The 24154-nt window shown below is 49.0% G+C and overlaps 2 protein-coding genes across 5 annotated transcripts in view; one reads left to right on the top strand and one right to left on the bottom strand.

Annotated features, from left to right (window-relative positions):
• Positions 1 to 926: 926 nt before the first annotated feature.
• Positions 927 to 15210, top strand: RAB14 (RAB14, member RAS oncogene family). The gene is made up of 8 exons (XM_066201051.1): positions 927 to 1111; positions 7594 to 7652; positions 8512 to 8565; positions 9937 to 10114; positions 11330 to 11396; positions 12183 to 12270; positions 12596 to 12626; positions 13228 to 15210. The coding sequence occupies exons 2-8, from the start codon at positions 7601 to 7603 to the stop codon at positions 13403 to 13405; spliced, it is 648 nt and encodes a 215-aa protein (XP_066057148.1). The 5' UTR covers positions 927 to 1111; positions 7594 to 7600; the 3' UTR covers positions 13406 to 15210.
• Positions 15211 to 15832: 622 nt separating this feature from the next.
• CNTRL (centriolin) overlaps positions 15833 to 24154 on the bottom strand; it is a 28371-nt gene continuing 20049 nt past the window's right edge. For all 4 annotated transcript variants that reach the window (XM_066201066.1, XM_066201064.1, XM_066201065.1 and 1 more), the window contains 15 exons: positions 23996 to 24136; positions 23760 to 23886; positions 23425 to 23589; positions 22561 to 22720; positions 22337 to 22452; positions 21633 to 21850; positions 21124 to 21281; positions 20786 to 20859; positions 20237 to 20425; positions 19653 to 19878; positions 19281 to 19486; positions 18191 to 18460; positions 18048 to 18110; positions 16841 to 17044; positions 15833 to 16642 (listed from right to left, as the gene is read on the bottom strand). In XM_066201066.1, coding sequence (XP_066057163.1) covers positions 16409 to 16642; positions 16841 to 17044; positions 18048 to 18110; positions 18191 to 18460; positions 19281 to 19486; positions 19653 to 19878; positions 20237 to 20425; positions 20786 to 20859; positions 21124 to 21281; positions 21633 to 21850; positions 22337 to 22452; positions 22561 to 22720; positions 23425 to 23589; positions 23760 to 23886; positions 23996 to 24136 — 2551 coding nt within the window. In that variant the 3' untranslated portion in view covers positions 15833 to 16408. The remainder of the gene's footprint in view (positions 16643 to 16840; positions 17045 to 18047; positions 18111 to 18190; positions 18461 to 19280; positions 19487 to 19652; positions 19879 to 20236; positions 20426 to 20785; positions 20860 to 21123; positions 21282 to 21632; positions 21851 to 22336; positions 22453 to 22560; positions 22721 to 23424; positions 23590 to 23759; positions 23887 to 23995; positions 24137 to 24154) is intronic.

The raw sequence follows: 24154 nt of genomic DNA, 5'->3' as shown, positions 1-24154 counted from the left end.
CACGCAGTTTCTCCCTGGTAGAGGTTGAGTAATAATTAGGAGGTGGCTGATTCATGGAAAGCAGAGGACTCCCTGGACGTTGCTGCACTAAGAAAATGGAATTAGTAATGTCACAGCAATGGAGATGGAAAATGCCCACTGTGGAAAAATACTTCCATAGAAATGCTACGGCAGTGAGAAAACTGCAATTTCAATCTTTGAACACTGACACCAAACAGAATTCGATGCTTTCCATAATGTGTGGGACTGAAATAAAATCCTTCTCGGGGAAATTTATTGATACAGTTTTACATCTCCTGAATCACCGATTTATATTTTGAATCCCGTGAGCTGTGAGATTGGGCAGCACGTCGTGGTTTTAGGTCTTTAGCATCGCGTGCCAGAAGTGTTTAAAAAGCCGACTGAAAATAATCACAGCCCAAATTAACAACTTGGAGCATTTCACGGGACATGGCAAAGCACCGGATGATGTTAATGGAGAGACGCGGGGCTCTGAGGCCCCTCAGAGGTGCCGGACACCGTGCTACAGCCCCGTACCTGCAGCGAGCCGGGATGTTCCTGTTCGCACCATTTCCTGGCGAGCTGGGGCTCCGGGGCGGGTCACCGCCACTTTTGCAGGGGGAAAATCGCGGAAATGCGGGATTTTGCAGGCGCCGGAGGCCGCGCTCCGCCCTGAGGCCGCGCTCCGCCCTGAGGCGCCGCCGCCGCTCCCCCGCCTGAGGGCGCGCGCCCCCGCCCCGCCCCGCGCGCGGCCCCGCCCCGGCCCCGCCCCGCCGCGCGCGCTCCCGCCCCGGCCACGCCCGGCCACGCCCGGCCACGCCCCTCACGCCGCCGGGGTGGGCGCGGCCCCGCCGGGCAGCGGCCGCCGTGATTGGCCGCGGCGCGGCGCCCTCGCGCCCACTCTTTGTGCGGCCCCGGCGCCCGTCGAGAGTGGGAGGGGAAACCCCGTGCGAGGGGCGCCGCCATCTTGGCTGCGGGGGTGATGGGGGCGCAGCGGAGCCGCGTCTGAGGCAGCGGAGCGAGGCCGGAGCGAGCCGAGCCGCAGAGCCCGCGGGGCACCGGGCACCGCCCGCACAGCCGCGCTGCACAGCTCCCTCGGCCCCCAGCACAGGTACGGGGGGCCGGCAGGAGCGCCCGCCCGGCCGGGCCTGTAGCGCCAGGCCCCGCGGCGGGGCTCGGCCGGGCCGGGGCGGGTCCCGGTGGGCGCCGCTCCGTGCCGGGGCCGCCCCGAGCCGAGGCCCGGCGGGAGCCGTGCGGCCCCCAGGGCGCTGCCGGAGGCCGGCAGGGAGGGGAAGGGGCGGCGGGGCCGGGCGGGGGGAGGCCGCGGGCAGGACTAGGCCGCTGTGCTCTGTGTCACCGCCGCCTCCCACCGCCCCTGTGTCCGCAACGCCGCCGCCGAACACCCGGCCACGGGCGGTGTTTTTATGGATGTGTTTCTACATCTCCCCCTTACGAGCTGTTGCAGTTGCACGTAGGGTGTGTGTGTGTGTATGTTGTACCGTATATGTGGTCGATGTGCAGCGTTATCTTTGCTTTTAATTATATTGACGTGTGCCGTCATGAACTTTGACAGAAAAATGGCTTTGAGGGTTGAGGGAAAAGCCACTTCCTATTTGAGAAAGCAGCGAAAGTATTCTAGATTGGTGGGGTTTTTTTTGTCAAAGCTTATTTGGGCTAAACAATGAAATCCTTTTCTTTCTCTTAATTGTTTATCGCCTGATTGCAGCACACTGAGTATCTACAACATCTCTTGGTAGCTTTGCGTTGAACTGGAGTTGTGCTGAATTACCCTTGCGCTAAAGGCAGGCAGAGGTGGGTGTCTGCCCTGGAGGTTACTGGCTGTGGCCTCGGTAGATCTGTGCTGCTGGGATGTTTTTCAGAACAGGATTCACTCAGGTTGGCTGTGTCCTAAGTGATACCAACCCCCGAGTCAGCACATCTGTTCCAGGAGCCAGCTGTTATCCTGTGGGATGTGTTGTCTGGGGTTCATTCCTGGCATGGGTTGGGCTCAGGGGCCCTTGCGCTTGGGCATTTCTTGGGAATGGGAAGAAAATACAAACCTTGGGGAATTTAATTATTAAATGTCACAATTTAATATGGTTTAGATGGGAATTTGCTAGCTTCCTGTGGGGATTTGAAAATGTCATGAATCTGAGTGGAAGGAAGCAGTTCCTCTTTTCCTTTATAATTTCGTGAATAACAAGAGAAAAAAAAAAAGCATTCTTATGAAGGACAACAGAGTTTGGAAACAAACCTGTTCTACTGGAGGTACTGGGATGTAAAATGTAAATAATCTTTTAAAATTACCTGCTCACTCCTGGGCATCTAATGAGACCTGCTTAAGATTGAGTCTCATTTTCCTGAAACAGGAGGTGGGTCTTAGTTAATATTTACCTAAAATGTCTGTGACTTGTGTGTTCCAAGGTGATGGCTCCAGAGTGCTCTGATTTGCTGCAATGACAGAAAACTCTTGTGGTTTTGTGTGTACTGGCCCAAACTCTGCACAGACACGTGCTGCAGGTGGGAGTGTTCTGTAGGAAGGGGAGAGTGGGATAAGTGAGGAAATACAAGTGGATAAAGGAGAGGGGGGACATGGCAGAAGGAGCTGATGAGGACAGGTAGGCAGTGATTAGCTCAGCTCTGCTCTGGGGTGTGGTTAGGGAGAACTGAGGTGTGCACACATAAATGCAGGAAGTTTAGGGAGCAAAATGGAGTAACTTAATGAAGCAGGATGTGAAACCAGTAGAAGGATAAGCAGGACAACGTGGGTGTGACTGGAGAGCTGGTGAGGAAAGTCACAAAGGGAAGGTAGCATGATATGTAGCTTTGATTTAAGAAGAAAAAAAATGAAATTCTCCTGGAGGAGGAAGAAGTGAAAAACCTCCTAGGCCTCGTGTGTTTTACATGATTAGGGAATTTATCAAATGCATTTCCTCAGGAACAGCCTGGAAAAGGCTCTGCAGGGCTGCAGGCCTCCTGTGCTGTCAGGGAAGAGTAACTGGAGGTGGGAAGGGAAATGCCAAGTGATCCTGGCCAGCAGCTGACAGGGGCTCAGCTCAGCCCAGTTCCCTGTCTGGTGCTGGTTGGATGCTCTGCTGAATTCCCAGTGGGGGAAGCTGGGCAGGGTGACTCTGGGCGAGCTGAGGGATGAGTAAGGAGCTGGCCAGCAACAAGTGATGTTGTCAGACAGGTGTGAAGGCTGCAGCAGCTCTGAGACTCCTCAGGGATCAGGCTCAGCAGGGTTTTGTAAAGGAATAAATGAGCAGAGCAGGGTGGCTGCGGAGCATCATCTGAAAGAGGGCCGAGATGTTGGTGTGGTTTGGGAGGACCTGAGTGTCCTTGGTGTGTGAAAGCCAGAGAACCACAGTGGAATTTAATTGCAGCAGACCCCATAGCTTGCTGTGGGCAACACACCTCTGGGAATCCAGTACTTGGATAAATGAACTGATCACAGAGGTGTTGTTACCCTCAGTGTGCTGTGATCTTACAGCTGACCCTAACTGCAGCACTCAGAGCGTTCCTTGCAGCCTGCTGAAGGAACCACATTGTTCTGTGTGCCTGACAAAAGTCCTTATCAGGGGAAAAGTGCAGTTATGAAATGAAACTATTCTGCCTCTCTCCAGCTCCTCCCCCTTATCAATCTTCATGCTGTCTGTTAATTAACATCCAAGTCAATCTGCAGCTTCAGCTGTGAGTGCTTTTCCTGCTGCACATCCTTGGAGAATGGTGCACAGAGCACCTGGCTGCCCTGATGGACTGCAAAACACCTTTTGCTTCAGAGTAACTAACCCGTGGTTGTGTGACTGCAGGGAACCAGCAACAACCGGGCAGTGCTGAGCTTGAAGGTGGTAGTTCTTTCATCCCTGCACAGGGAGCATCCATCAGCTGATGGATGAAGCACAGCAGTGCCTGACAAACCCTCTGCATGCACGTTCTGGTCTCCTTTCATAACACACCTCCTTCTTGTTGAGCATAAAGATACTAAATTCCTCAATGCAAATGACATCCAGTGAAGAGTTCAAACTGTGTCCTTGAGCTGGAAGGAGCTGCACAGGTCTCACAAAGGCTGGTGTGAGTGTGATATTTACAGTTTGATATTGTGATAATGTTACAGCACTGTGCCCAGAACAGTCTTATCTCAGGGAGTACAGATGTAGCTGATACCTGAAATAAGGCTTCAGTGAGATTTCTAAATACCTGTGTAGTGCTTGTTGATTAGAGGAGGAGATGTAGATGTGCCGGTGTCTCATTAAGGTCATCTTTAACTTTATATTTTAAAAAAAGCCTCTAAGGAAGGAGTTGATAAATGGGAAATGGATTTGGGACACTGCTCACTGTAAAATTTCCAGTCTTAATGTAATACAGGAATGAATTGTAAGGGCTTTGAAATGAGCATAAATCAGTGCTCAGTGAGCTCCTCTGGCCAGGGGCCATCCTGCAATAATGCTCTGGGCTCCAGGGCAGCCTTACCTGGGAGCAGGGAGCCAAAACTGGGCTGGCAGACTTTCCTGGAAGAGGGCTGGCAGGTAGGCCAGGCTCCCAGACTAAACTTGTGCTTTCTGTTAATAGTAAACTCATGGCTGATTAACTTTGATGTCACGGTGCACGGTGCCAGCAGTGGCCGAGGCTGGGCTGGGCATGTTTGTGTGTGACTCTCTCAGCCCTGCAGTTCTTGCTCTCCCAGGAGGAAAGCTCCATATGGGAATGGCTGAGATTCTCATGGCTGGGACAGAGAATTCCTGCAGAGGGATCGTGGCTATCAACACATCGAGCCCTTGCACTGACATGGAGCTGATAGTTTAGAATTTACTGATCCCTGTTGTGCCCTGTTCCTGTCTGGGCTTCCTTCTTTCGTCTGCATTAAGTGCTGAGCTGGTCAGTTTTCCAAGGCTGAATTCTCTGCAGGGTTTCTGGGCTTAGTTGGTTGCATTTTTGTTTTCTCCTTCAGCACAGAGTCCTTGTGGAATATCACTTTTATCCCAAGATCTGAGTACAGTTTGAATTCCTGCTAATCTTTATTGGAATTTGAGTGTTTAAATTTTGTTATTTGGTTGTTTTAGTATTGCTTGGCTTTTTTATTTGATTTTTTTATTTAAAGGAGTCATCTCTTCTCCAGAAAAGATTCCTGACCTTTACTAATGGTTTGGAGTATTTCAGAATCTTTTCTGTAATGTGACCCTTGGAATAAATGTAATACCAGTATTTTTTTTTTTTAAATTGAAATAGCTTAGTTAGGACGTTTTTACTTGGAGGGCATAATTAAAATGGACATAGCAAGCAGAAACAGCCTGACAAATAACACAGAGCTGTATATTTAGCAGTGAAGATCTACTTGAGACTCACTTCAGTTTCAGTTTGTGACAGGGACTGCACCGAGTTCCCAGTTTGTCCATGCTTTAAAAAACGTCCTCCTCACTTTCCAGACTTGGACAGCAGGATGCATTTCCCTGCTGGCTGCACCAGCAGAGCAGCCCAGCAGTGTTTGCCACACAGTGATACCCTAAAGCCTTGTGCTCAGAAACATGAAACTTCCCTGTGTTTGGGGGCACTTGGCTTCCTTGCCCTCCTGCTCTTGGGAAGGACTTGGGCAGATTTCACAGCCACAAGCGCTTGCTTCCCTGTCTTGGAGTTCATGGTGGTTGGTTTGGTTGGGGTTTTTACCAGTTAGTGCCTATTTCCATCCTCAGAATGCCCAGGAGATCTCTGGTGCACATTGGTGCCCTTGGTGTCCTGTGGCTGTAACACCAGCTGGTTTCTGTGGAAGACAGGGCAGTTCCTGCTCTCCTCCTCAAGTTATACATGTATAAATCAGCTTTTTCAAGCTTTTTTACTTCCAGTTCCCTCACAGACCTCCAGTTTAGCCCTGTGTGCCCTCAGTGGAGCTGTGAGTGTGCTGCTCCTGCCTCTGCCCAGCAAGGAGGTGGCAGGTGAAGTGTCCTGCAGGAGCACCTGCTTTGTGTGCCCAGTTTCCTGTGCTGGGACATGCTGCAGAAGGAAAAGAACATAATGTGTGAAGATGTCCAGGAAACCTGAAGGACTGGATGTTTCCACAGTGACACATTCCTTTGGAGCTCAATATGGAGCAGTGACTTGTCTTTATTTACTGCTGTTGAAAATTACCTGTTGAAGCTGGTAACTCTGGAATCTTGCAGGAAAGAAGGCAATAAAGCTGCTGGCTTGCTTGATGAATTAGCGTCCAAAATTATCACTTCATTTCCTATCTTGGAATAAACTTGGCTTAGCAGAAGAGTGTGTGTTTCTAGGGATTCGAGGTGCTCTGTGTACTGCAGGAGGGAAGGGCTGGGTGTTTCCATCTGCAGGGAGGGAAGAGGAGGGACAGAGCAGTGCCTGGCACTCAGTAAACCTCCTGAACTGCTGGGGGAGTTGTTCCCCCCCAAGGTCTAGATAAGCATGTTTGCCTCCAATCTCAGCCCTGGGAAGTGGAGGCTGCTGGCTCTGTGCTGGGAACGAGATTTGTTCACCTTTCTTAGGACTGCAGTTCACTCAGAGGGATTAATTGTGCTTCAAGGTGCAGTAGTTTGCTTTTGAGAAAGTCCCAGGCCTGTAAGCTTTCCTCTGTATTTCTTTCCAGTGTTGGTTTCATTTGTCATGTGAATGACACATGACCTAATGAAAATCTTCCTGGGTTCCAGCAGTGTTCCTTGTAAGGAGCACCGTGTGTTTGTAATGGCTGGCTGGCTGCCCTGCAGGAGCAGCAAGGGAAGTGCTGGATTCCTGCTAGAAATTTCCTACTTAACTCATCACTGGGTCCAGTTTAACTTCAAGCCTGGGACAAAAGCAGGCATTTTCCAGCTTTAGTGTCACCTGGCAACATCTGGCCCTTGCTGATGTGTTAGTTAGTAAGTCAGATTTAAACAGCCAAAGCCAGTTCTAATTCCCTCTACATTTAGGGGAAATTCTGAATGCTAGAAGTACTTGGACTGCCTTTTTAAAAAGAGAAACTGCTCAGCAGCCTTGCTGTGCTGACAAAGCCACAGAGATGTTAACCAACTTCCTGACCATCTGATTTGTGGCTTGCACTGCTTTTCCAGCATGGACAGGCAGCACCCCAGGCCCCAGTTAAGGTTACTACAGCATTCTTTGAGATCTTAGCTGTTTGCTGCAAGCTGCACTGCTTCCTTTGTTGCTGTTGCAAGTCTCAAAAGTGTGAGGTAATAGTTCCAACTTGCTGGTTTTGTTAAATCTCTTCAGATTTTTGTGCTGGAGTCAGATTTTATTTTGGGTTCATACATCAGCTCTTTGGCGGGTGAGTGCTGCTGTGGCAGGGACTGTGCAGAGCAGGGAGGGACTGAGCTCTTCAACAGCTTCAAGTCTTTCTGGATAAAACTGATTATCAGTTCTACCCTGGAGTGTGTTTCTGCTTGGAGGGTTTACTGATGGGCTCAGAGCAAACAACCTGGGAACTTTGCTGTGGCTGTGGGGAACTACACAGATTTGAACTGAGAATGAAAGGGTGATTGGGGGAGAGAGGAAGAGGAGGGATTCTTTTTGTTTATATCAACTAAACTGGATAAATTGGGTCCCCTTGAGGGAACGAGTATCAGTTCTGACGTGTTCTATTTTTTATTTCAGTGCCACAATGGCAACTGCACCTTACAACTATTCCTACATCTTCAAGTACATCATCATTGGTAAGTAGCAGTGGGCTCACCCCTGTGGGTGTTGTGTGTGGATCCATGAGAAGCCTCTGCTTGTCCCACCTCAGTCCCCACAGATCAACACATTCCCTACAGCTTCAGCACATTTACTGCAGCATTTTGCATCGTTAATCTCAAAGGTTTTAGAATTTATGTCGAAGGCACAAGTGCTGATGGGAAGCCATTGCATGAGGCTCATAAACCTCAGTCAGGCTGTATTTTTGTGTTTAAATGTTGCTTTTAGCTGCAGCTTCCTCGGCTGCTTAGTCAAGGACTCCGAAGGATTGCATTTATTGCAAATGTCCTGGAAGAACTGGTCTTGCTGTTAATTGTTTAATTGTTAATGACCTTGTGTAGGTGTAAATGATCTGCAGTATTATTGTACAGGTTTGTAAATCAGGCTGCTGTGACAGCCTCAGCCTCAGGAAAAGTTGGTGCTTAAAAGATCTTGATCTCTTGGCATTGTGCAAGTGGATCAGTAGAAATGAAACAATTCTTTGAGCTGTTCTGGATGGCTGTCAGTATTTTTGATGTTCTTACCACAGTGAGACAGTAGCAAACACCAAGTGTATTTTACATTTCAGTTTCTTCAGCAGTACTTTTTATAACCTTGTGAAATGCAGTTATAAAATCATTAATACAAATTAACTTATTTCCTGAGTGTTCTGCTCTTCCTTGCAAGCTGTACCTGTAGCCAGAGCTTCAGTGGCAAAGTTGATAAACTGGAGGATACAGCCAGGGATAGAACACTGCCCATCTGACCTGAGAAATGAATGTCTCTGTGCCATTTGTTGTGTGGGAGGAAGAAAATGTGCTTGTTGCAACAATGATTTAACTATTCTTTCTGTAACAGGGGACATGGGTGTAGGAAAGTCCTGTTTGCTTCATCAATTCACAGAAAAGAAGTGTGAGTATTTCAGTTCATGATATTTATTCTAACTGGCATTTTCATCCCTTTTCCCTGCCTGTTTGCATCATGCATGAGCTCACTTTGGTGCCTGTCTTACTCTGTATGACTTTGGATTGTACTGGGTCACATTTTTGGCCTGACTTCAGCAGATGCAGAAATATCAATGTAATAATGGCAAAACCTGACTGGATCTGATTTTACAGCTTTTCTGGGGATTTTGATACGGACGAAGAGAAATTTCTTGTCTGAACTTTGCGTGTTTTCAGTATTGGTGCAGGTTGATCACCAGCAGTTGGAGTTTTTAGCGCTGTTAAGGAGTTCAAAAGGGAAAAAAAAAAAAGAATAATTTTTGAGTCCTTGTTTGCAGCCCTGCAGGACACTTGGCCTGCCCTGGGTGACGGTGCTGCAGTCTCTCTCAACTAAAGCATTTTCTCATGTATGACATCATGACTAATTAAGAATTAACTTCAGTTCTTCCCTGTGTGTGTTGCATTGGGGTTTGCAGCCGCTGTTACTCAGTGAGTAAGTCTGGAGGCATTTCTCAGTGCAGCCATCACCATGTGCTGCTTGAGCTGTGCTAACAAGAGGGTAGGAGCTGCAGTTAAAAGGTTTGTTTCCCAGTAGAAATAGGCATTTCTGGCTGTTGCTTTGAATGGCAATGCAGTATCAGCCAGGTATTGAAATGCCATTTTGCACGTGTTCAGGTTGCCCATGAGGAGAATGTTCTGTCAGCACCAAGCCAAAGCAGTGCAGCCAAACTAAGGCGCCAAACACCTCTGCTGTGACACACCCTCTAACTCAGGGTAGCCTCAGTAGGTCCTCGTCCTGTCTGTGTTTTCTTCATCTTCCTCAAAGATCAGCTTATTGACATGAGTTTATCATAACTAGAAAAATGCTTTTTTGGGTTTGATTTGGTGTGTTTGTAGCTACTTATGAAACTGATGTTATCTTGGGCAGTCATGCTGTTGCCCTGTCTGAACCAACTTATTTAAACTTTAAGACTTTTAAACTGTATCTTTCTTGGTAATCCCCTGAAAATTATCTTTTCCTACTGCATTAAAATAGTTAACCTTCTGCAAGGATAGACTGGGAATCAGCTGACTTGGTGCCTTCTGATATGTGTGGCCAAAGAGCAGCAGAGAAGGCAAGGAATTTTATAACTGTTCTTAAAACTAACAGCAGCTCAGAAACACAGCATTTATTTCTGGTGAAATGATGCAGTTTGGGAACTGTAGCTGTAAAAATGCTTTGTTAGAGACTGAAAATCTAATAAAGAGAACTGAAAACTTGTGGTGGTCATATTTTTGCAGCAAGGAAACCTTGTCCTAGTAGGAAGATCTCATCTTTGCTCTTCTTTTTTCGTGACAGTTATGGCAGACTGTCCCCACACAATTGGTGTTGAATTTGGCACAAGAATAATTGAAGTTAGTGGCCAAAAAATTAAACTACAGATCTGGGATACAGCGGGACAAGAGAGATTCAGGGCTGTCACACGAAGCTACTACAGAGGAGCAGCGGGAGCTCTCATGGTCTACGACATCACCAGGTAAGGGCGGCAGAGCTCTGGGGCTGCTTGGGGAGGTTGGGATGTGCTCTCTGCTCTGTCCCCTTGGCTCTGTGTGTGTCTGCATGAGCAGCATCCTGTCGTGTGATGCCTGCCACACCTTACCTCAACACCCCAGTGTTTCCAGAGCTGCAGAAGAGACGCAGGGAAGGATGTGAGCGGCTTTTCTTGGCAGATCTCGCTGCTGATGAGCCTGAGGAGTTTGCGTTTCAGGCTGCAACCGCCTGTGTTGAAGCTGTTTGAAAGAGCTGGCTTTGTCCTTAGGATCTGCTCTTCAGCAGGGGATGTTTTGCAGGATCTCCAGCAAAAGCTGACCAGGTTTTGTGGGGGAAGATCCTTCTGGGTCTCTCTGCCCATCCCACGGAGCTGTTGTTCTTCAGCCTGTTCCTGAATGCCTCCGAAACACCTTAGCACCAAACTGATGAGAAAACTGAAGATTGTCTGGATTAGCAGCTGGTTAAACAAATAGAAGTGGCTCAGGGTGCAGCTCTGATGAGTAAAGAGCAGCAGCAGTGCTTTGTAGGCCTCAGGAGAACACCCTGAAGCTCACCGGGCAGGGCTGTCCTCAGGGCGCGGCTGTGCCGCAGTGAACGTGCAGAACTGCCCGTGGTGTGGGGAGAGCCTGGCCTCAGCCTCACCTGGTCCTCCTGCCTTCCTCCTGAGGTGACAGCTGAGGATGCTGCTCTGACAATAATGCTTCAGATGCAGCATGAAATACTTCGGCTTTCACACATCTCTCATCTTCCTCTGGCGCTGTTCTTGATATTCTTCAGGCACCTCTTTGTTTTTTCCTGCATGTGTAGGTGTATTTCCTGTTTGTGTGAATCTGGAGTAAAACATGACCTCCTGCAGTTTGGTACTGAAGTGCTGCTCTGCTGCACTGTGTTCTGTAAGAGCATTTGACAGGAAACCCTTTAATGTGTTCTGTACAAAGCAGCACCAGCGTTGTCTGTGTGCAGAGCTCTGTGCTAGCACTGGGAATTGCTCTGGCTTTCCACTGGCAGTGTAAGAGCTGCTCCGAGGGTTTAAAGTTGGCTTGAATTTGTGGTCTGAGCCCACACTGCTGCTGCTTTGTCTGGCTTGAGGTGGGGAGGACAACAGGGATGATGGATGTTGCTATGTTTGGATGCTGACTGTGCTGTTGGCACCTAAATATTTTATAAAAGGCTAAAAGTGTCCTCTCTTGATTCTCTGCAGAAGAAGTACATATAATCACTTAAGCAGCTGGCTGACAGATGCAAGGAACCTCACCAATCCAAATACTGTAAGTTGGACTTCATTTAGCTTAAAAGCAAGATTGCTTCTCCCTGAGCAAGTGGTGGGAGGCTCAGGGCAAAGCCCTGCAGTGGTCTGTGCAGGAGCTGCCTGTGTGCTCTGCACCGCTCCTGTCCCCACTTGCAGAGTGCAGTCATTCACTTCCCTGCTGCAGCTGGAGCAAAAGGGCTTCCTCTAAAAGTCTCCTTGTGCCACTCACCTTTCAGGGTCTGTTTGAAGTAGTTGGAGACAAAATTGGGGTAAAATCTGGACCAACCTTGACTTGCTTTGTGTCAGTGATGAGGGGAATGCTTGTCCTTAGGCTGGAATGTAAATTGGATCTCCAGCAAAAGCTGACCAGGTTTTGTGGGGGAAGATCCTTCTGGGTCTCTCTGCCTATACCACGGAGCTGTTGTTCTTCAGCCTGTTCCTCAATGCCTCTGAAATGCTTTAGCACCAAACTGATGAGAAAGCTCTAAAGGTTGTCTGGATTAGCAGCTGGCTAAACAAACAGAAGTGGCTCAGGGTGCAGCTCTGACGAGTAAAGAGCAGCAGCACTGCTTTGTAGGATTCACCTCATGAGAACACCCTAAGCCTTGGAAAGTGACAGCTGGAGATGCTGTTCCTGCTTTCCCAGAGTGGGGAATGCTAGAGCAGAATTCTGCTGAAGGAGCACGGCTTCTCTAGATAATCTCTGCATATTTTTGGTTTTTTTAAAAGTCTCATTAATAATGAAGGTGGCAGTGAAAAGGCTCCTAAGCTTTTTCCCAGACTAACTTTGTCTCTCCTGCCCCAGGTGATAATCCTCATAGGAAACAAAGCAGACCTGGAAGCACAGAGGGATGTTACATATGAAGAAGCCAAACAATTTGCTGAAGAAAATGGTGTGTTGTTTGTTTTTTTTTTTCTCTTGAGCTGGTACATTTCCTACAAGATAGTGATGTTAAAGTGAATCCTCAGCATTGATAGCTGCAAGCTTACACTTCCAGAGTGGTGGAATTGTTTGTACAAACTCCTGCTGTGCCTCAGGCAGTCTGATAACTGTGCGTAGTTCTAGAAATCAGCTTGTGTTGATGCCTTAACATAGTCACAAAAGCTTCTTTAGGACTAAATAATGTCTTGCACGCAGTGGGAAGGTCGTGCTGTGTCTGCTTTTGGGCTCTTGGAGGTGTGTTGTGCACTGACTGTTAAACCTCTGTCTCTGAACAGGTTTATTGTTCCTTGAAGCAAGTGCAAAAACGTAAGTGACTCTTGGCTGTGGTCATGTTCACATTGGTCTGTTTGCTGTGACTTGAAAGTAACTTGGAGCTGAGAGCTCTGGCTGCATTCCAGGCAAAGGCTGGTTGAATTCAAACGAACTGATTGGGATTTCAGGCCTTATTTCAGTGTCCGAAGGGTTCCTTCCCCCTGGGTGTTCAGAGCTGCAGGTTTGGTCTGTAGGCAGTGACCAGCCCCTCGGGGAAGTGAAGAATTGCTGTGCCATGCTTGGGGCTGGCTGTGTCACTGGGGAGCAGATCTCCAGGGCCGCCAGGCACCCCTCAGAACAGAACTTCGTAACAAAATGACGTTTTGATCCACAGTGGCTCCCTTGTCCTTAAGCCTCTGTCAGAACCGCCCCGTGCACGTGGCTCCGTGCCTTGGCTTATTTTTGCTCCTCGGTGCTTTGGCACATATTCCTCATTCCTGGATGTGGGTGTCGTGGCCAAGGGAGGGAATTGCCGTGTCCAGGGGCTGTGCTGTGGGGCTGAAGAGGAGGGGACGGTGCCTGTCAGCTGCGGGGGACAGCTCCCGCCCAGCTCCCTGCAGAAGCAGCCCCAGTAACTCCTGCTGCTCTCTTGCAGTGGAGAGAACGTGGAGGACGCGTTCCTGGAGGCCGCCAAGAAGATCTACCAGAACATCCAAGACGGAAGCCTGGACCTGAACGCGGCCGAGTCGGGCGTACAGCACAAACCGTCAGCCCCGCAGGGCGGGCGGCTAACGAGCGAACCCCAGCCCCAGAGAGAAGGCTGTGGCTGCTAGTGACCCCTCCGTGGCTCCTCCTGACCCCTCCTCACCTCTGGCTCTAGGGAGTGGTGCTTTTGACCGCTTCCCCGTCTTCTGTACATCTTACTGGGTTTAATTAAAACTCTGAGACAAGTTTAACACAGTACTAAACTGCTAAACAACTTTAGATGTAATCAGGTTATCAAAGGCAAGTAGAGTAATAAAACCTCTCCTGCATGGTAAATCTAGAAGGTTTTTTTTTTTTTTTTTTCCTCCTTGATTGTCCTTGTGATAGTGTCACGGATACATAATTTAAACTGAGCACTGATGCTGGACTCCTGATTTTACACTTTCGCAGGGCTTTGTCTTGTATGGTTTATTTTATGGTTCTTTGGCCTTTCTTCCCCACCTCTAACTGTTCGAGCTGTCAGTAGTAAAGGATAAGTTTTTGCTGTGAAATGACTTCCAATGGTAGCGAGGGGCTCTGTAACGATGTGCTTTTGTTGGAAGAATTCCCTGTGGGATGTGCTGGGGTCGGGGCGGCGCAGGGAAGCGATCTGTTCATTCTCGTGCTCAATAGCTTTACGTCCTTTTTTTTTTTCTTTTTTGCCACTTTTATCCTTTACCTTTGTTAACAGAACGTAAATATGTATAAAATTTGAAGGAACTGAGCTAACAGTTAAATACATCCTGTGTATATGATTTTAATGAAGAAAACTATGCCTGGCATTAGAGCAGCGTGTAAGAACCCCCCGTTTGTACAGTCTGAGCTCTCTGTGCCCCCGTGGCAGCACAGCCCAGCGGGGGCTGCAGCTGCTGGGTGTCACTCGCGGGGTCCCCGTGGTGCTGGGGACACAGACATTAACACTAGTGGGGCGTGGCTCTCATTGTGCACTGTGCAATGCTCCCCTGTGCACTCAGCAGTGCTCTGCCTGCTTCTCTTTGGCGTTCTCGGGCTTCAGCCGTGGCCGGGCTCTCGCACACCTCCCGCTTTTGTACCTGTAACTTTGGGACTGGGCAGAGGCTGAACGGGACAGTTGGAACAACCTGTGCTCTCTAGGGATTTTTAACTACTCTTGTATTTTTTAACAGAGCTGTGTGAGGGGTTTTGTTTTTTTTTAAAGGGTTTTGCTTCAAGCCTTCAAGTACGTCCTTCCTGGGGTGCCACAGCCTGGCCTGTGTGTGTGAGGGGGTGTCACGTGGTGACCCTGCCTGTGGGGGTATTGCTGCACTCGTGTGGGGTTTTCCTGTGGCTCCATGTGCAGCTTCACTTGGAAAACATCACAAGGTTTAAAAATGGAAGGGGGTGAGTGCTTAGCCACGATACAGTGTCCCACTTCAGGCTTACTGCAAGGTTTCAAATACAAAGTAGTCTGAAAATCCCTCTCTAGACACTAAAACTCCACAATGTTCAGACTTGTAAGTAACCAGTGGTACCAGAGTATTGTACAGTCAATGTTAAATAAAAGCCAAAACTGGAATGTGCAGACAATAGGATTTGGGTAACTCGTGTGCTGTCCCTTTGTTTTGTCTGGTTAGTCCTTTTTTAACTCCTGTTCCTCAGTAGATGGGTATGTTCAAGATCTCCAGCTCCTGCATCCTGCTTAACCCAAGGCTGCACCAGGGTTTGCCCAGGGACCACGACCTGCTGCTGATGTGAAGTCAGTGTTGTAATGACTACAGCTTGTTGAGGTGCAATACCTGTACTCCCAGAGTAAGTTACAGTAGGTCTTATTGTTTCTGTCACAGAAAGGATCTGTTTGGACTGCTGTACTCCTCATTTGATGTAACAATGCTATTAATCTAAATATTTGTAAATAAAGTACCTGTATCTAGATAAACCTCCCTGCTGTGTGTTACTTGTTCTGGCCCTCTGTGCTGAGGGGGAGAGCTCCTTGGAGTGCTGGGATTTGTGCTCAACCTTCACCCTGGGCTTTGCTTGGTACAAACTTCACAGGCATTCCTTCCCAGAGGAATCTGCCAGTGGTTTCCAGAGCTGCTCTCTAAGGGAAGCAGGGCTGGGTGGTGTTCGTTCCCAGCGAACTCTTGACAATGGCTGCATAGAAAAATGTTATCTTTAATGAGGATGAGAAAGGGCCAGACTGAGCCTGGTGCCAGAGCCCATCCCTGGGAAAGGGTGGGGAGGGCTGGGACAATCCCTGCACGGCCACTGGCCTGTCTTGGCCTCTGCCTTGTCCTGCTGCCTGAAGGATTTACACAGTGGCTTTTCCTCTACTAAGCAGAGAGTAAGTTGATTGTAATCTAGTTAAGAAGCCATTGTCTGTATCCGCCTGGTTCAGACCAGTGATGCAGCCAAGCCTCAGGAGGGGAAGAGGGGCAAGGACAGAAATGCCAGTGTTGGACACGTTCCTGCACTCAGAGCCTTGGCACGGGCCAGGGCTGCGCCAGAATCAGTGTCCTGGAGAACAGCTTTAAGGAAAAGAACCTGCGACCACCCCCAGATAAAAGCATCAACCACAAAAGTTTATTGTAAGGAAGTATCCAAAATAATGGTATTTTAAACCTCTGTGCATTGGCAACAGATCGGACCTTGTAACGAGGTCTCTTTAAAGTGGAAACTGGCCACTAGCTGAACACTTAAATAGGTTCCTTTGGATATGTTTAAATACACATTTAAAATATTTAAAAAAACCCCAAAAAACCCCCAAAAAACCCAAAAAACAAACCAACTTATGTACAAAACCTTCACAGCAGCTGTTTGTGAGTGGTGGCAAAGGCTGTCTCAGACGAGGCTCACCCAGTGAGGTAGAACTCTTCAGAGGTGGCACCTGAGGGCCCCTGTCTGAGCTGTGGATGTGCTTTGGGCTTTGCTTTTAAAGCGAAGCCACTTTTCAAGTAACATTTGTACCTTAAACCGTTACAAAAGAAGACTTTGGCACCAGGCTGGGGTGGAACCAGCTGTCCCAGAGGTTCAGCCAAGGGGCTGAACAGTTGAACCAGGAAAGTTCCTGAAAGACCAGGGATGGCAACAATTCGTGCAGCAGGAACTCCACGTCCCAGGAGAGCTCCCAGCAGCTCTCACTTCTGCACAACACACAAAGCTACAGCAGAAGGGACACCAGCCCCGGGAATGCTGTCACTGGGAAGGGACAGCGTGGGCAGTGAAGCCATAGCTGCCCCGTGGTCCCTCAGCATTCCGGCCGCTCGTGTCTCTGGGAGGCTGGAACTGGCCTGAAGCCACATCTCACGTCTGCCCTCAGCGAGAGATCCCGTGCACTGGCGATCCCAGCGCACTTCGAGCCTGCTGGGGACCTGTGAAAACCCCAGAGCACTGTGAGGAAAGCTCAGCCTTCCCAAAGACATCAGCTCCTCACAGAGCAGGGGCAGGCTGCGGTCAGCACCTGCAGAACCCCCTGCCCAGCCTCGGAGAGAGCCCGTAACAACTCCCAGTGAGAGAAGAACCATTAAACCCCCCCCAGGTGAGAATTGTGCTCCTCAGCAGAACGTTACCTGAGCTTTAGTTACATCCAGAGCGCTGTGAAGAGACCCCAGGCTGGGGCCGCTGGGCAGGAGGAAGGAATCCGTCGCAGTGCCGCTGACCAGGTCATCCAGCACCTGGAGCTGGCGCTGCAGGCTGTGCAGGCTCCCGGCCGTCTGCCGCTTCCCCCGCAGCAGCACCTCGGCCTGCTTGGCCAGGCAGCGCCGCAGCTGCGCCTGCAACGCACGGCACGGTCACACCGCGGCGTGGTGACAGCGGGGAGGGCACACTGGGGTGGGCACACTGGGGTGGGCACAGCGGGGAGGGCACACTGGGGTGGGCACAGCAGGGTGGGCACAGCAGGGAGGGCACACTGGGGAGGGCACAGCAGGGTGGGCACACGGGGAGGGTCACACTGGGGTGGGCACAGCGGGGTGGGCACAGCGGGGAGGGCACACTGGGGTGGGCACAGCGGGGTGGGCACAGCGGGGAGGGCACACTGGGGTGGGCACAGCGGGGTGGGCACAGCGGGGAGGGTCACACTGGGGTGGGCACAGCGGGGTGGGCACAGCGGGGAGGGTCGCACTGGGGTGGGCACAGCAGGGTGGGCACACGGGGAGGGTCACACTTGGGAGGGGCACACCTGGGAGGGTCACACCAAGGTGGGCACACCTGGGAGGGTCACGCCTGGAAGGGGCACATGGGGAGTGGCACACCAGGCTGGGCACACCGGGCTGGACACACCGGGAGATTCACACCAGGGTGGGCACACGGGGAGGGCACAATAAGGAGGGTCACACTGGGGTGGGCACACCGGGGAAGGGCACACCGAGGTGGGCACACCGGGCTGGGCACACCAGGCATTGGCAGCACTGTGTAAATCAGCCCTAAAGGCCGAAGGTTGAGTCTCACACCACAAGCAGGGGGCAGAGGGTTTGGGAGTTACTCTGTGTTGCTGGCCACCTTCTATCTGAGCCTGGACCTTCAGGTGATTGTGGGTGGTGCTTAACTCCTCTGCCCAAAGGATGATATAAATGAGAGACTCTCGTTGGAACACTCCAATTAACTGCCGATTAAAATTACTCATCTTGCTAGAGCCAGGCTTTTACTGTTCCCACCCAAAGCTCCTCTCTCTGGTCATTCCAGGGTGGATTTGCCCGAGCTGGAGGAGGATTCCCCAGGTGGTTTAGATCATGTGCTGAAGGGGCCCAAGGAATGAGAGGGGCAGAGATGTGGCACCTTGAGTCTGTCCTCGTGCTGCTGCAGCTTCTCCCGGAGCGCCTCTCCCCGCCACTGCTCATCCTCAGGGAAAAAAGAAAAGCACTTTTAGCCACAGGGACCAACACAGCACCAGGAGCAGCCACTTGTCCAAAGCATTTTACCAGTAAGAAGACTCTGGAAATATCGAACTTTTCTTCCAAGGAGAGGAGCTGTCTGTCTGCAGCAGTGAAGGGAGCAGTCTCTGAGTTACCACACTCACACTGCAGACTCTTCTTTCCTTCAAAAGATACTTGCAAATCTTCCGAGGTCTTTGGAGAAGATGAGTGTGAAGATTTAAACCCCGTCCTAATTTCATTTTCAACCTCCAGGTTAAGCAAGGTTGCTGCACTCTCCATTTCCTTTTGTCTCTCTTCCAGGCCTTGGGTTTTAACCTGCAGCACAGAACAGTTGGGTTACAAACACCAGTCCTGAGGGCTCTTCCCGTGTCACTGAACAGGGCTCCAGGGACAGGGAGCACTGCAGTCAGGAATCCCAAAGCCTCTGACCCGCTGCAGCCCTGGTTCCAACGTTAACTCTGCCAGGGAAGCCCCTCAGAGGGGAACAGGCAACTCCAGTTACCATGAGCTGTGAACCCAAACCTGCCACACTCTGACCTTGCAGGGCCTTTCCAATTGCCAGCAACATTCTTCTCTGTTTTTAGAGGCCTTCAAAACAATTTATAAAGGGTTTATTGAAGGAGTCAGACAAGGTGAATCACTTTTTAATTTAAGCTGGCCCAAGCTGGCACTGGCAAGTTGTGAAATGCCTGCTGAGTAGCTCTGAACATTGCTAACGTTTAGTGATTTGCATAAATGACAACTCCGGGTGTATTTTCAATTGTGATACCGCAGGAGGAAGATTCCAAACCAATACAAAGTGAGCTTGTGTGAAGCCCTGACCCCTCAGCCCCCCTGGATGTGGCACCCAGCTCAGCCCTGGCACTCTGCAGGCTGCCACCTCCTGGGAAGGGCAGGGAGAGGCCTTGTAGTGGCAGCAAGCACTCCAGAACACGAGCTAAGAGAAGCCACGACTCCTCCAAGGCAGGAACAGGAGTGGTGCAGCCCTGGGAATGCCAGAGGTTGCTTGCCTCAAGTCTGCTCAGGAAGTTGTTGCATTACTTTGTTCCTCCAGTGACAAAAATGGGTGTTCCAGCATCCTGCTGTTTAAAAGAACCCAAACCCCCCAGACTTTCTCCACTCAGCGAGGACTTACTTGCAGTTTGCTCTCATGCTCCTTCCTTTGCACTTTCTGTGTTTCCCTCAGACTCAAGATTTGTTTTTCTGCTTCTCTCCTCTCTGACACAATCTGACCTTGAAGTTGCTTCAGCTCAGAAGTGGAGACCTCCAATTCTTTCTGAAGACACAGTATTTCTCTGTCTTTTTGCTGTAACTGTAATTCTTTTTCTGACAGCTGATGTTCTGTAATAAACATTTAGGAAAAAAAAAAATCCTTATTAACAAAAGCTTATCTTGGCCCACTTCATACAAACGCCAAGCACCCAAGCAAGATGAACAAAAATATTTGTTGTGCCATTCTCCTCAGCCCCCAGGGATGGTGGCAGCTCATTTGTGCAATGACTCTTACTGTTTTTTCTGATGGTTTCCTCAAGAGCTGCACACCGGGACTCCTCCTTTTCCAGCTTCCCAAGGTTCTCCTCTGCCAGCCTGACTTTAGCTAGTGCCTGCTTCAGCTTTTTGTGTTGATTTGTTAATTCCTTTTCCAGCCGGAGTTTCTGATCCTTCGCTTTAGCTGCACATTCTTCCAGTTTTTTCCCTTCACGCTCTGAGTTTTGCTTGAGGCGATGAAGAACCTGCCAGAAACATCCCCCCACTCTGAGTCTGAACCAGCACCAGCTCAGGGAGAGCAAAAACCACCACTAAGAGACATTAGAGAAGTAAAAACAGCACGAAGTGGAAAGAACTGCAGTCTGACAGTCCCTACTGACAAAAGGTGTTTGTCAGTTTTTCCTGCCTCTCTCATTTTCACAACAGCTCCCTCAGTTTTCCTTTTGGGTGACGCTTTGCTGAAACCCCTCGCCCACCCCGAGCTAATTTGGCCAAACCAGTCTGTGCTTTTGTGATTATTTGTAAACTCACACCCCTCTAACTTTTTGGCCTGAATTATTTTTAAGGTCAGGAGGAAGTGAGGCAAGTCAGGGGGCTCGTTACCACTTCCTGCTGGGCGAGTTCCGTTTCCTTCTCTTCAATCTTTTTCTGGAGCTGCTGCAGTTGGTTCTCCCTCTTCTTGTGCCTCTCCTGGCATTCCTTACGTTTCCTTAAATACTCTCGGATCTCCTCCTTCAGGGCTGCCTGCTCCCTGAGCAGCTTCTCCTGCTGCCTGGAGCTGTTTCCCAAATCCTGCAGTGGAAAACAAAAGCAGGTGGCAGGAGGAGCTGGGAAGAGGAAGCAGCCCCAAAGGTTTGGGTTTGAGAGGACAGAGCTGGTCCCTGACACACTCAGGGTTCCTTCCACTCAAACCAGCCACAGAGCGAATTAACACAGAAGGAGCCACCAGGTAAAAAGCCAGAAGGTGCTGCTTGGCTGGTTGTTTTTAAATTATCTTTTAAGAAACAATAAAGCCACTCCACACTCAGCAAGGAGAAGGCCATAAAGCAATCCTTGCTCCCAGCTCTGCGGGGCGCTGATGCTGAGCTGTGCCCACACCAGCTGGAACAACAACAGACTGCCAGAGAGACCATCAGGACGTCCTAAACCAACCTGTTCCACCAGGTGAAGCTGCTGCCTCGAGTCAGTCAGTTCTCCTTTCAGGGCTTCCAGTTCTTCCTTTTTCCCTAGGAAAGTGTTTGGTGACAAGACATTTTCAATCAGCACTTTGAAATGCCAATACACAGGAATTCTCTCTTTTCGTGAGCAAAGAGTGAATAACAAAAGCAGAGTTTATGAAATTTCCATCTTTTCAACATGTTAAACTCTTTCTGCCTGTGGACATCTGAGCATGCTGAACGTTTAATATCACACAGTTCAGTTCAAGTGTGTCTCTTAACAGAATTTCTCTTAAAATGTATCATTGCTTAAACCCAAAAATTGATCTTTACCTTGAAGATCCTCCTGGACAGCAACAATCTCTGCATCCAGTGATTCCTTCTGCTTGTTCAGTAGCTCCACTTCCTGCTGCAGGTTCTTGACATCCAATTCCACTTTTTCCCTCTTGGACAGCGCAGCTCTGCTGCTGTCTTCAGCAGCAGCTAAGTCTCTGTAAAATGTGAATCGTATTCTTGGTTAGTTGGAAATCCTTGGTGAGGACTTCAAAAATGGCAGCACAACCCTCTGAGCCCAAGGGGATGGCAGGAGCAGTCAGAGCAAGACAAATGTCCTGTTTCGAGATGCAACACTTCACTTTTTGTAACATTTCAGCTCCATTGCTGAATATTTTTTAGATCTGCTGTAGAGAGGCTTAAAGCAAAAGCTCCACAGAACATAAGAAAATGCCTGCTCTGTATCACTGGGCACCTCAGAGTTAGAGCTGTATTTTTGATTACAACAAAGAGACATTCAAACACTTCCCCATCCCTTCTGATCTCTGCAGGGAAAGACACTCCCCCACCTTTTGGTTTGGGACAGTTTCTCCTCCAAACTCCTGGAGTCCTGTTCCAGCTTCTCCTTCTCTCTGCTCAGAGCCTTGATGTTGTTTTGCAGAGCTCTCATTTGAGAGCCCAGCTGCTCCTTCTCCTCACGGTCCTTCCTGAGGAGCTGCTCCTGCCAATCCACTTCCCCTTGATGACACTGGAATAGCCTCTGAATATTCTCCAGTTTTAACTTCTCCTAGGAAAAACAGGCAGATGGTGAGCACCACATTGATCTGGTTCAGAAGCAGAACAACACTGACATCCTTAGCTGCAGCCAGAGGGATCTGAGTGCATTTAATGGAGGAAGGTGACAATAAGAATGGTTCCAAGTACCTTGGGGACCTTTTTAATGCTAGAGACCATCCAGCTGAGCTAAACTCCCTCCCAGACTCATTGTTTGGAAGTGAGGGCACAGGATCCAGATAGAAAGACTCTGGAAGCTTCTAAAAACCAGCATCCATCATTCTACAGATACAGAAGAGCCTCTGTGCTCCCTCTCTCTCACGTGCACCAAAAAATCCCATTATTTTAAAGGGCCTAAGCAGACTTTAAGACTTTTCTGTGATAAGCTGAGATCAGATTAGAAACTGATTGATTTAAAAGCATCAGGACTCTGTTACCCAAGGCTTAAGAGAAGCACAGAGCTCCCAGTCTCTGCATCAGCCACAGAAGCATTTCTGACCTCTAGAACGGCCACCTGGGTCTTTTCCAGCTCATTGACCTTCTGCTCATGTTGCAGTTTCAGACCTTCCAGTTCATTCTTCTCAAGCTCCAGCATTTCCAGCACGTGTTTCAGTTCTAGTGAGGTGAAATAGGGAGCAGTTATTGGATTAGGATGAGGAGAACTCAAGAGCTCTGTGTGCTCCTCCCCAGCCTGCACAAACCCCAGTAAATCCCGGGACATACCCGTCTTATGCTTGGTGATTTGCCCAAGTATTCCTTGAAGATTTTCCTCCTCCTTTCTAACATCCTTCTTCAGGACCAAAAGCTGTGCTCTTCTCTCATTCATCTGGACATCCAGTTCATTCCTCTCAACACTAAGCTCCCCCAGAAGTGCTTTCATTTCCTGTGAGAACGTTATCAGTGTTACCAGTGTTACCATTCTTTGCAATTTTAAATGAATTTTTTCCTTTAAACTGAAGTTTAACAGTCTGTCATCAGTATTCTGGTTTAACAAATAAAAAAAACCCCACAGAATATTTAAGTTAAGGTCTTGTTTGTTGGCAATTCAGAGTAGTAATTCTGCCAAGATTTCGATCTCCAAATCTTACCACAGCATTGTCATTCAAGTGAATAATAGGCTCTAAAGCAAGACCAGACAAGAAGCCCTCACACAAGAAAATAAACCACAAAATATAATTAGCCCTGATACTTGGTTCTGATTTCAGCAGGGAAGTACAGAATTCTCTCTGTGCAAATGGGGATGGGGACAGACTGGGGCAGCTGTGTTGTGTTTTACACACACTGATCACACTCATTTCCTTCAGCAGCTGCTCCTCAGCAACAGGAAGTCATTCACAGACTTATATTTAATGTAATTTAGCTCTCAAGGGACCAATTCTGTAAGAGTTACTGGAACTGGGGAGTTCTTCTTTGTGCATCTGGACCAAGCTTTTAGTCACACAAAACCATAAAATTCCATGTTCTATTTCTCAGCGGGTTTGGGGAGGGCACGAGAAGCAGAACTGATTTTGTGGAAACCTCCTGGAATGTTTGTAGCACTCCAAGTCTTTTGCTGTAATGATTTGAAAACTCATTTGGGAAACTCACCCTTATCTGGCAAAGTTTTTCATGTGCTTCAGTCTCTCCATCTCGAAGAGCTTCTTTGAGGTCACCTGTCCTTTGGGAAATGCAGTCCTGAAGGTCACGGAGCTCTTCTGTTCTTTGAGTCACCTGCTGCTCCAGGAACAACAGCTCCTGCTGTTGAGCAGAAATCTACAGTGGAGAAGTTTAGCAGAAGAATCAGTGCAAGCTTTTGTTTTTGTAGCTAAACATGAAAAAAAACCCACATGAGGAAGTGCATTGGAGAGACTGGGATCCTAATAGTGAGACAAAGGTCAATTCCAACAGAAAGGATAGCCCAGGGTTGGCAGGCCAAGCCTCACCTGATTTTTCAACCTTTCCAGTTCAGTTTTCTTGCCCTGAACAAGGTTTTCTGCCTCTCTGATGATTTGGAGATGCTGGCTCTCGTTACCTTCTGCAAGTCGAATATCTCCTTGGAGCTTCTGAAGGCTGAGGATAAAAACAGGACTCAGAAGAAGTGAGAATATCTTAGGCATTGACTCACTGGAGGAGGACATGTTTAACTTAATACAGCTCATGGTAAATTAAAAGCACTCACCTTTCAGTGAGCATTTCTATCTTCTGGCTTAATGACTGCAACTCAGAGTCTTTTGCAGCCACCATTTTGTTGATTTCCTTCAAAATACCTTCCTGTTCCCTCTTAAGCTGCTCCAATCCCCTCGTATCCGTCTGTAATAACCTAAAAGAGCATTTATGC

The sequence above is a fragment of the Chamaea fasciata genome, unplaced genomic scaffold (genome assembly GCF_029207755.1).
Source record: "Chamaea fasciata isolate MVZ Bird 193981 ecotype frontalis unplaced genomic scaffold, bChaFas1.0.hap1 SCAF_20, whole genome shotgun sequence".
NCBI classification, from domain to species: domain Eukaryota; kingdom Metazoa; phylum Chordata; class Aves; order Passeriformes; family Sylviidae; genus Chamaea; species Chamaea fasciata.
The sequence above is the reverse complement of the archived record's forward strand: the minus strand, read 5'-3'. Positions and strand labels throughout refer to the sequence as shown.

Excerpts from the sequence above, each read along its gene's own strand:
- RAB14 (XM_066201051.1), top strand. The coding sequence starts at position 7,601 with ATGGCAACTGCACCTTACAACTATTCCTACATCTTCAAGTACATCATC. Across the intron at positions 7,653-8,511 it reads CTTCAAGTACATCATCATTG|GGGACATGGGTGTAGGAAAG; the intron begins GTAAGTAGCAGT and ends TTTCTGTAACAG. Across the intron at positions 8,566-9,936 it reads TCAATTCACAGAAAAGAAGT|TTATGGCAGACTGTCCCCAC; the intron begins GTGAGTATTTCA and ends TTTTCGTGACAG.